This window comes from Nymphaea colorata, chromosome 12 (genome assembly GCF_008831285.2).
Source record: "Nymphaea colorata isolate Beijing-Zhang1983 chromosome 12, ASM883128v2, whole genome shotgun sequence".
NCBI classification, from domain to species: Eukaryota; Viridiplantae; Streptophyta; class Magnoliopsida; order Nymphaeales; family Nymphaeaceae; genus Nymphaea; species Nymphaea colorata.
The window spans coordinates 21,555,706-21,568,121 of NC_045149.1; the positions used below are offsets into that span (position 1 = coordinate 21,555,706).

Genomic DNA, 12,416 nt, shown 5'->3' on the forward strand with positions numbered 1-12,416 from the left:
TCATCAATTTTTGTTGTGAATTTCATGGTAAAAATGTATGTCCACCTACATGTATTAGAAGATTGCGCGTTTTAAGTTGATTTATGCTATTGACCCTTTATATATATGCTGGCTTATGTAAACAGTTGCAAGTTGTGGCAAACTTGATTAAACTTTCACAATATGCTTGTGTTCAGGCCTTAAAACTTCCTTTCAGAAATGGTGCCTTTTTTTCCTTAAATTACATTTCTCGTCATAAAATCTCGAAAAGCTCGTTATAAATCATAAGGTACTCGCTGCTGTATATCTACAACTTTTATCTGTAATTTATTTTCTAATCTATGTTTTTAGGGATGGAAGAATCAAGTTGGTAGGTGGTGATGGCATTGAATGTCTTCTTGTTTCACCAGTTAAATTGCCGTTCAAAAGTTTAGAGGTCTGTTTCACACTTTGGACATTGTCTCCAGATCATAGTTGCATGTTGATAATGAGACAAAACATTCAAGTGATTAGTTTTTGCATTTTAGTTTGTGACTTTTGCTGTTCAATAAATTGCCTATCACTGAGTTATTGAAGACTTTTTATTGTGAAAAAAATCTGGTCATTAAAAAGAAAAGAAAAAAAAAATCGAAAGGCTTGATTTTTAAGTTCATGGGTGCTTAGACAGGTTACCATGTGATTGTCTTTTGTGTGTTTCATGTTTTTTACTTGGCTCCAGTTCAAATAAACCTCAACTCATCATTAACTCGTTTGGTATGGAAACAAAAGGTGGCATTAGGGGCATTGAAGAAAATTTATGAACAGTCCAGTCTTACCATACCTCTGAAATATGCCAGTAAATCACTAAAATCTTCCAAAATTTGCTACTTAATCTGCTAATGGTTCAAACCCTTTGCTTGAAGACTTAAGATAATGACAAAAGTGGCAGCTCCAGAAGTCGTAAGCTGAACCCTCCAACTATGATGACATGGTACTTGTACAATAAATGTAAAATTCTTAATGTCTAAGACTCCGATAAATCAACCTGTTGTTAGGAGCAATATTAATCCTTGTGTAGGGGCAACAAATCCAACCTTCTGCCATCAAAATCCATTTCATCCATGGTTGATTATCATAAGAGGTTTCCTACACATTGTAAGATTCTTGTCTTAAGGATCAGTGCTTTCTGAACCCAAAAAGAATGGATGGGATTTTGTTCCAACCTATTTTAGTGTGGGTACGAGCTATTTGTATACATCCATTGGTTTGTAAGGGACTTATGCAGACTTTTATGGAGATCAAACACGCTTGGGAACTAATGATTGGTTTGTTCTACAAAGATTTTGGAGCTGTTCAGAATGAGAAAATTATATCCAGTCTCGCTACTACCTTTTTGGCTTAGGATTACTTCTTAGGGAAAATACTTTTACCTCTTCTGATTGGTCCACAAAATATCGAGTTATTGTCGAATGGTAGACACTAACTATAGCAATCCATCAGGTGCAACATTGTAGGCACATTAATGATGTAGGTAATTGCAACCGTACATGTGTGAATAACAACAATGGAGTACCAATCCTGAGGCATTATTTGTAAACTCTCCAGATCTGCATTGAATCTTGGTCAGAAATTGGGCAAAAAAGCAATTGCCAGGGTGATTGTTTGGAGTCTAGATGATTCTGGATTTATATGCTTGCTTGTAAAATACACACTTTTTTTCTCTTTAATTCAGGTAAGGACTGTTTGGTATTCTTAGTTTTATAACTAAATACCCTTAAATATCATTTTCTGGTGTCATATGATGTGGCTGTGGGATGCCATCATCTCTTTCTTTTTTTAGTCCCTCCCTTGATATTGCACATTTTCAGGCATTCTTAGATATTTGAGCAAAATAATCTGTTTTAACTGCTTTCGGTTTGTTTGATGTTACACACCTTAAATTGTTACTGTGCTGTGTGCATGACAAGTATGATGCTTTTATTGTTGCAGCAAATATACTCATTTCACTAATGTTATCAGAGACATCTTTATAACGATCAACTGTTTGTTGTTGGGCAGTTCTTACATAACATGGGTTATCTTGTCAGTGTTTCAAATGAAAATGATATTCAGGTAACTGTTTACTATTCTTATTGTCACCATTCAAATTTTTGTTTCAAATATGTGGGTGGAAGCCATACTGAAAAACTCAAATTTGTCTTTATTTTATTTTAGGACAGGTTATATTAGTTTGTATTGGCTAGTACATGATCATGGCAACATCTATCTAATATAAAATGATGCTCTCTGTTACTCGTTTGGAAGTTTAAAACTTTTTCTTTTGTAATATTGGATCTTTCCCCTGATACACATCTAGTTTTGCTTTGTGTTAATATGGAGAGTATCCGTGGGTGATTGGGTAGTGTTTTTGGATTTGTGTACGTGTACATTTATGGGCATATGAGCATATACATGTCTCTGTGTGTACGTGTTTGGTGTTTGCTTGCGTATGTGCATGTGTGTATATGTGATGAGAAATCGCACACTTGTCTAAATGCATTACTGAAAGAGAAGTACAATTGATGAAAATGTTTTTCTAGATTTTTTTCGATGACGCAATTGATGGAGATTTCCCTATGGAGGAAGCAAGCTCTATAATCTATAGACTTCATCATCTTTGACTTTTTCAAACAAGGGTTGTATCCTGACAAGTTGACTATGAAAAACTGAGATTGAAACCTTCAACCCTGTGATGACAACATGATTCTTGTGGTTATGAACTGCTAACCATATTGCTTTCCATGGTTGATGTATCAGAGACACTGTCTTTCATTGTTATTTCAACACCTCCTTTTAAGAATTTTCATAAATGTTGATTTCCTTGGTGGTGTATTGTCACACCCCGACCTTTTGACACTCAAACATTTTTTTTTCTAAACATAAAGCATCGATGTGCGACTACTCAACAATTCAAAAGTGAAGGAGCCATGCTATTCAAAACAATTGGGCGAATTTTCATTTATGTAATCATTTCAATTCATACAAAATCACATCTATGTATGACAAAAAAGCCCCAAACTGTATAGTTGATGCCTAACAAAAACAAGACATCAATAAAACCAAAATAAAACGCGCCGGCACTACAAAAGACACATCCCAAAACCTCCCCAGTAGGACGTGAGTGAAGCCATCTGCTCAACCTGCTGCCCCGGGTCCGCCAAAACCTGAAAAATGAAACAACTGAAGGCTTAGCCTTCGCAGTATGACAACAAGCCAGGAAAAGTCCAAACCCTCTTAGGTAGGGCTCAATTATACGAGCAAACATCAGAACAATCTATCATCATGTTGTGTCAGGGCACAACATGCAAAGACCACTCAATGGCCACAGTCACACAATTTCAGATCACATGCAAGGCATGCTTAAACATGTTACTTGCATTCATAAGCACAATAATCACATGCACATCAATCCCGTACATTTCATTCACATACATTTCATTTTCATCAATATCAGTGAATTGACAGTTCCTGTGGGTGCAAACACAGGCACGTGCACACCGCGGGCGGCCTACAGCAGAGAGACAACCCCCGTGGTGGCCCAAAACAGTATGGATCCATCCATCCACTGCAGCGGTAGAGCACTCATCCATGGATGTGTGAATTCCACTGAGAGATACTCAGCCCTCCCTAGGACACCCAGGTTGGGAAGGCAGGAGCCCACGCTCCAAGCACGTCACACAACAGTATCCTGGGGCCTTGCACCGCCTGCGCTCCGAACAGGCGAGACCAGTGGCGAAGGCGGGACAACTCCCAAACACATGGGTAGTGTCGACCCACAAGGCCCTCAAAAGGGTCTCTCCTCAGCCCTAGAGGTTACCACCAAAGGCTTAAGCTTCACACTATCGATTTGAATCGATCCCTAATCCATTTCTCTCTTGCTTCCTTAGTGAAGTTTGTTAAAATATAAATCCTTCACCAGCACGTTGAAGAGGAGTCTCTTAGGATTCCACCTCCTTGTAGAATGTGTTAAAACATTTAATGTCCTTGTAACATGTGAAGAGTCTCCTAGGATTCTATGTTATAGTTAATATCCTTGTTATATGGGAAGTCTCCTAGGATTCTATGTTGTAGTTAATATCCTTGTAATATGTGAAGTCTCTTAGGTTTCTATGATGTAATTAATGTCCTTGGAGCTTGTGAAATCTCCTAGGATTCTACGATTGGAGACTCTTAGAATTCTGAAAATGAGATTATAAATAGAGGCCGTGCAAACCATTTTGGCTACGGCTTCTTCTCCTCAGTTTCTTCTTGTTTTCATTCTCTCTCTCTCTCTCTCTCTCTCTCTCTCCTGCGTGAGTGCTGTTTTCGGGTTACAGATATTGGTGCTACATTTCTATCATGGTATCAGAGCGCCAGGTTACGTTATCTCTACCAAACGAAATGCCCAAACAGGTCTGATCTGGTTAGAACTCTTTTCTCATCTTGTCTCTATCCTGAATTTACTTTTCTCTTGCGCAATTCTTGTTCCTTTTTCTTCTTGCTTACCAAGGACACATCTTGTTATATCGTGTCTTCTTTCCCTCTCATCTTCTACCTATATACCATTCCTTTCTGCTGTCATGGAAAACCTTTCGCATTCTGGCATGTCCTCAAGTTTTCTTCCTCACCTTATTACCGAAAAACTCAACCATGAGAATTATCTGATCTGGAAAAGGCAAATCATGCCTTTCATAAGAAGTCAAGGCCTCTTTGGACATCTCGATGGTTCAACAAAGGCTCCACCAATATCCGTCTTACAGGAAATAAAAAATGAGGCAGGAGAAGTTATTGCTGTTCATGAAGACAACAATCCTGAACATGCTATGTGGATGAGACGTGATCAAAGTCTGGTTGCGTATATTTTGTCCACTTTATCTCAACAAGTGTTACTTTCAGTTTCTGATGATTGTACTGCAGAAGAATTATGGGAAACCCTTGCTAATACCTTTTCCCAAATATCAGAAGCTCGAATTATGTACTTAAAGAAAGAATTTCAGAATTTGAGCAAAGGTTCAACGTCTATCATGGATTATTTGGGGCGTATTAAGGCCGTCGCAGACCAACTTGCTGCCTCAGGGAATAACATTTCTGATAAGGAAAAGGTGCAGCAAACCTTGAATGGACTTGGGCATGATTATCATGCTTTTATTACAGCTCTTGAGGTCCTTCCTGTTCTGCCTTCCTTCAACGAACTACAAGGTAAACTTCTCCAACATGAAATGAATATGAAAAGAGTCATTGAAAGGACTGATCAAGGGAACTCCCAAAATGTGTTGGCTATGAATGTAAAGTTTGGTAAGAGCCATGGGAACTCCAACCATGGTGGTCGTGGCATTCTACCAACACCGCATAACCAAGGTATGTCTCCTTTGGATACTTCAAGAAAAATACCAATTGGATACTTCAAGAAAAATACCAATTTGTTTTCAGTGCAACAAGAAAGGACACATGAAGGCACAATGTTGGTTTAATCCTCAAAATAAAAACAAAGGGGTAAGACATGATTATAAACAAGGAGGACAAAGTTCTAAATCCACCGCTGAAGATATGCAACAGCTATTGATGGCCGCATTCTCAAAGATGACTATAAAGCAAAATGAGCAGGGAGAATGGTTCTTGGATTCAGGTGCAGCTACCCATGTGACAGGAAATGCAGGTAAATTGACTAACTTATCCCCTCATTACGGTAGAAGTTGCATTATAACAGGTGATGGAAAATCTCATCCTATTACACATATTGGAAATGCACATATTCCATTGTCATCCTCGTCTCTATCACTGTCTAATGTTGTTCTTGCTCCCAATATCAAAAAGAACATCATATCCATTTCTAAACTCATTGATGATACAAGCTCTTCTGTTGAATTCACACCTTCTTCTGTCTATGTCAAGGACCTCCAAACGAAGAAAATGTTCGCTAGAGGGGAGCGTCAAGGGAATATGTACGTCCTCAAGGAATGTCTACCCAAGGATTCATCCACTTTTGATATAGGATTGAAGACATTTTCTCTTTCTCATAATGCGTCATCAGTGCCAAGTTCTTGCCATTTTCAATCAAAAGTAAGGGGCCCTAACCAATTTTTGGAGTCTGATTTGTGGCATAGTCGGCTAGGACACTGTGGTCGACATTTCATTGAAAAACTTGTCACAGATAGTCTCATTCCAAGATCAAGTTTACCTCTTACTTCAAGTGTCAAAAAATGTTCAAGTTGTGGACTTTGTAAGAGTCATGTTTTACCTTTCCATAATATAAATCAAAGGGCTTCCAAACCTTTTGAAACTATTTTTTCTGATGTATGGGGGCCAGCCCCTATTGATTCCATGTCTGGGTCAAGATATTATGTCTTATTCATTGACTCTTACTCACGTTTCACCTGGATTTACTTCATGAAACACAAATCAGAAGTACCTCACATATTTCGAAACTTCTATGCCATGATTCAAACTAAATTTTCATCCAATGTGGTGCATTTTCAATGTGATGGAGGGGGAGAATATTCCTCGCTTGATTTTATTGAATTTCTACGTGAAAAAGGGATAACTAGACAAATTTCCTGCCCTTACACACCACAACAAAATGGTGTAGTTGAGCGGAAACATCGACATATAGTTGAAAGCGCCATGAGCATGATGCATGATACTAATGTGCCCATTTCCTTGTGGACTGAAGCCTTCCATACTGCTGTATACATAATAAATTGTTTGCCTATGACACTCTTGATGTCTAAATCGCCATATTTTACACTCTTAGGCAAACAACCTGATTACAAGAACTTGAAGGTTTTTGGTTGTGTATGCTATGTTCACGTTGATGCTGCCTTGAGGAACAAGTTTCAAGACAAAGCTATTCAATGTAGATTCGTTGGATATGCTGATGAATATAAAGGTTTTCGATGCTATGATCCAACAACTAAACGTATCAAAACTTCAAGAAATGTCATTTTTGATGAACATAGTTTTGATAATACAAATGAAATGCCTATGACCATTGAATCTTATGATCCCTGGACCAGTACACAGTTATTCAATGCAGATCCTGTTATAGAAAATGATGTGCCTCAAAGTGAAGATTCAGAGAGAGCAATACAACCGTCGGATATGGCTCAAAGTGAAAATCAAGAAGATCCAACACAGTCATCAAGTCATCACGAAAACAATAATGAACAGAGCAACGATGCACATCGGTATTCGGGTCTTATCTACAGTCGACGACTAAGGGACAGAGATGCTCACAGTGAAGAAGACAACATGCCCCACCTTAGAAGATCCCAACGCATTCGTCATCCCATTCACAGGTGGGTTAGCTATGATTCTTTATCACTTGATTTTCAGTTATTCATGGCAAAAATTGGCAAGGAGGAAGAACCTACTTCATTTGATCAAGCATCAAAATCACATCATTGGAGAAGACGCTCTGAAAGAAGAAATGGATGCCTTGCATGAATGTGGAACATGGGAGATCGTTCCGAGGCCACACGAAAAGAACGTAGTGGACTCCAAATGGGTATACAAAATTAAATACAAACCTGACGGCAGCATAGAAAGACACAAAGCAAGGTTAGTAGCAAAAGGGTTTACACAACAATATGGAGAAGATTATGATGAGACATTCAGCCCTGTGATCAAAATGGGAACAATTCGCGTGATTATATCATTGGCAGTTGAATATGGATGGAGACTACATCAAATGGACGTGAAGAATGCTTTTCTTCATGGTGATTTAAGGGAGGAAGTATATATGGAACAACCTCCAGGATACACGAAAGGAGACTCTCATGCATGGGTTTGCAAACTAAGAAAATCTATTTATGGACTTAAACAGGCCTCACGTTCGTGGTTTGACAGTTTTTCTTGCAAGATTCAAGAATGTGGTTTTCGGAGATGTCCTCTAGATCACTCTCTTTTCATTTATCGAAAGGAAAACATATTTACTTTACTTCTTATATATGTTGATGATATTGTTATCACAGGCAATTCAGAAAAACACATAGAAGAAGCTAAAGTTTTGATGATGCAAAACTTCAAAATGAAAGAGCTTGGTGATTTACGATTCTTTCTTGGAGTGGAGATTGATAGGCACAATAATCGCCTCACATTGACACAACAGAAATACACGTTGGATTTGTTGAAAAAGTCAGGTATGTCTGATTGTAAGCCTGTTGGAACTCCTAGTGTTCTAAATCAAAGACTAAGTGCTCAAGATGGGGAGTTATATGAAGATCCTACGCAATATAGAAGTATTGTTGGGGCACTTCAATATCTTACATTTACTAGACCAGATATTATATATGCTGTGAATCAAGTATCCCAATTTATGCATGCACCTAGAGATACTCACATGGATGCTGTCAAAAGAATATTAAGATATCTTAAAGGGACAGCAGGAGATGGCTTAGTTTATGGTAAGAGTGAAAATATAACTACTGGACATCAACTTATGACATTCACAGATGCAGATTGGGCTGGAGATCCCGATCAAAGAAAGTCCATTTCTGGTTTTTGTATTTTCATTGGACGTAATCTTGTGTCTTGGAGTTGTCGAAAGCAAAAGGCAGTAGCAAGATCCAGCACTGAAGCTGAATACAGATGCATGGCTGCAGGTACTGCTGAAGTTACATGGGTTAGACATTTGCTAGAAGACATTGGAGAAAAGATTAAAACATCAATGTTAATGTGCGATAATCAAAGCGCTATTAACATTGCCTTTAATCCCGTACAACATGGTCGAACAAAGCACATTGAGATTGATCAACACTTTGTTAGACAAAAGGTGGAAGACAAGGAAATTCAGCCTATTTATGTTCGTACAGATGAACAAGTTGCAGACTTATTTACAAAAGGATTAACAAAGGAACGATTCTGGTTTCTAAAAGGCAAGTTGTACATGGTGCAAAACCATGCACAACTTGAGGGAGGGTGTTAAAATATAAATCCTTCACCAGCACGTTGAAGAGGAGTCTCTTAGGATTCCACCTCCTTGTAGAATGTGTTAAAATATTTAATGTCCTTGTAACATGTGAAGAGTCTCCTAGGATTCTATGTTATAGTTAATATCCTTGTTATATGGGAAGTCTCCTAGGATTCTATGTTGTAGTTAATATCCTTGTAATATGTGAAGTCTCTTAGGTTTCTATGATGTAATTAATGTCCTTGGAGCTTGTGAAATCTCCTAGGATTCTACGATTGGAGACTCTTAGAATTCTGAAAATGAGATTATAAATAGAGGCCGTGCAAACCATTTTGGCTACGGCTTCTTCTCCTCAGTTTCTTCTTGTTTTCATTCTCTCTCTCTCTCTCTCTCTCTCTCTCTCTCCTGCGTGAGTGCTGTTTTCGGGTTACAGATATTGGTGCTACATTTCTATCAAAGTTGTCTTCCCAACATGTACACCCTCTTCCTTCCCACACATACACCCACGTCGACAAAAGCGCTCCCAAGCGTTCACAAAGACGGTCCTATATTACTCCTCAACATCACAATCTCTACCATGCTTCCCTATTGCTTCAAAAATCAACCCATCATGCTTAAAAGAGCAATATATACATGAATCAACGCTTCTCCAACATAATCCTCCACTTTCCCCAAAAAGCAAAGTTGTTAACATGCATTCCAAATCATCAATTCTACCTTCTAGCATGCTTTAACAATAATTATACGTGTTCCAAGGGAAAATATACAAGAAAATAGGCTCAATTATGCCTTGCTCACCCCAAATCAAAAGTCTAGACTGCAGCGATGATCTAGGCAGCCACCTCAAGGGTTCGATCAAGTGCCAATGCCCAAGATTGCTTGTTGTCGTCACTAATCACACGCCCTATTTGCTGGTAAGAGGGGGAGGATAGACTCCCCTAGCTGCATTCCATTCAAACGACAATATACGATGAGAATCCGCGACAAGGAAAAGAAAACAGGGGTCTGCCGTGAGAAAAAGGCAGTTGGCAAGGCAAAAAGGAGGGGTTCGGTTGAGGGACGCTCACACGGTGAGGGAGAGGGAGCAGTCAAGGGAAAAAAAAACAGGCAGTTGGGGTGAGAGCGCGTGAGAAGGGAGAAGGAGGCGTGAGAAGGAGGAAGAGAAATCGTGAGGGCATAGGGTGTTGACGGAGAGGGGAAAATCGAGCAGGGGGGACAAGGGGCTGCGCAGGAGGGAGGAGGAGAAGAATGAAGAGGGAAGAAGAAGAAAGAGGTTGGGGCTTACCGAAACACCGCCGCGGGCGCCACCGCCGTCCTCGTCGCCGCTGCACCACCTCCGTCTTCTTCTTCTTCTCTGCACTGGCACGGGAGACCTCCAGGAGATAGACGAGGGAAAGGCGAGGGAGAAGGAAAAACGAGGGAGAAGAGGGCGGCGTCGGGCTCCTGTCGCACGAGGAGTTCGGGTCCGGGTCTAGACCCTGACCCGATCCGTCCTGCAAAAGCCGAGCGCTACATGTATCGTGGACATTGTTTTTCAATTTTTCATTTTGACAGACCTGCTTTTAATAGTATTCACAATTTTTTTTGTTACGATTTTTATTGCAATTATCCATGGCTTTTGCATGTTACATCTAAATTTTTCTGTCTTATGTTCACTCCTAATGTAGCATTTTAGATGCACTTCTAGAGCCTGGAATTTGTTTTTTAATTGCTTATGACCTAGCATCAGAAAACTCATTGCCATTTGCCCATTGAGTGAATTCTGGGGGATTTTAGTGTCCTAGACTTACGAATCAGTATGTGGAGGACAACATTTATTTTGTGCCTTGTAGGTTTCGTCTTTGTTGCTCCTCTAAAACTATCCTGGTTGATTGTGGTTGCATTTGGTGCAATTTCAGAGAACTACTTAGTTTGAGTCTCACTGTATTAATAACACACTAGGATACTTTTTCGTCTTCTCTCATCCCTCAAAGGGGTCTTCAATATGGTTGATGCACTTGATGCATCATATTCTTATCGAATGGTTTTGCTTTCATATAAGAACCTATTACTACCACATTGCTAAATGTTGTTTTGCTCATGAATTGCAGGTCTGGAATTTAGAACATAGATGTGTGGCTTATTATATGCAGTGGGAATCAAATGTTACATCTTTTTCTGTAATTCAAGGAAGTTCCTTCATGTATGCTTCTGGTTAAGTATATAAAATTTGTTATAGTTGTCTTAAAACTGAAGTAGTGCACTTCTAATTTGCACTTTCCAGTAACCTGTCATATGACCAGGTATGTTGGCGATGAAGCTGGGGTTGTCTCTGTACTGAAATATGATGCTGAGGAAGAAGAAATCGTGAAGACACCCTACAATGTACCAATCACTTCTATGGCAGGTTATCCATTATGCTTCTATTGACAAGTGATAATTTTGTTTGTGCAAGTTGTTCTCTTTTCCTGGCTTTTAATCTTCTTTATTTGTTTTTTGGCTACACGTACATGTCTATTCACAGATATAGAAATCAAATTAGCTGCAGTGGTCTGAGGCAGCTTTCAACGCTATTGTTTACTTATTATGAGTTTGTGGGGATAAGTTTGCAACCCTCAATCAATTACGTATGCAGGAGATTTTTTTCCAGAAAAACTCCACCAGGATTAATCTCAGTAGAAACAGTCTTACTCCTTTCTGGGGAATTTCTTCTAAGAAAGAATGATGATGTTTGCATTGACAATGGGACCCACCAAATGAAAGGCGAAGTCGATGACTTTATAAGAATGTAAAATTGTAAATGATTAGGTCAGGATATAGTTTTGGAATTTTGTTTCCTTTTAGCTGTACCAAATTTGACTTGTCTGATTTTCAATAATTTAAGTCTCAAATCAGAACCTATCCCTATGGGCCTATGGCATGAGTGCTGTGTTTGATATTCCATTGAAATATTTGTAGAGAATCCAATGCTAAATTGTTGGGATAAAATTCAGAAGTACAGAATTTTGACCTCTACAAGATTTATTTTTTGGGGTGCTGACTCAATGCGGCTTAGTAGGGCAATATGTCACACAGATATGGGATTGGGTGCCAGTGCAGGTGCTATGGTGAGTGCACACACACACACACACACATGTGCATATAATTGTCCATGAACAATAGAACATAAGATTATCCACAAACAATAAAACTAGCAAAAAATTATGATTTTGTTAATGATTTAAGGTAAAAGAAAGCAATCGGTTTGCTGTGGCATGAGCTACACCTCCGCAAGGGTTGTGTGGACTTGGGTGCAGTAACCTTTTCGAAGAGTCCTTGTTACTTAGCTTAAAATAAAGTGTAATTATGAGGTTTACATATTGCATTTAAACATGTTGGCGTTCCTAATCCAAACAATTAAATCTGAGCAATTTGGGCAATAGAAACATTCACACAGGCCCAATCTTGTCTTACATCTATGTTCTCATAATTGTTTCTGCATGTAGGAACTTGTAGTGCAATTATTCTTGTCCAGTTATTGATGTATCCTGGACTTTGGCATTGGTAATAGCTG

At 39.0% G+C, this 12,416-nt stretch overlaps 1 protein-coding gene across 4 annotated transcripts in view; it reads left to right on the top strand.

The window, feature by feature from the left end:
* The window catches only part of LOC116265743 (uncharacterized), a 35,361-nt gene that overhangs the window by 2,507 nt on the left and 20,438 nt on the right, over positions 1 to 12,416 (top strand). For 2 of the 4 annotated variants that reach the window (XM_031646598.2, XM_031646599.2), the window contains exons 3-6: positions 331 to 415; positions 2,017 to 2,070; positions 10,975 to 11,066; positions 11,167 to 11,270. In XM_031646598.2, coding sequence (XP_031502458.1) covers positions 331 to 415; positions 2,017 to 2,070; positions 10,975 to 11,066; positions 11,167 to 11,270 — 335 coding nt within the window. Of the gene's footprint in view, positions 1 to 330; positions 416 to 1,947; positions 2,071 to 10,974; positions 11,067 to 11,147; positions 11,271 to 12,416 lie in introns of those variants that run through there. The other 2 variants (XM_031646602.2, XM_031646603.2) reach the window with 2 other exon arrangements.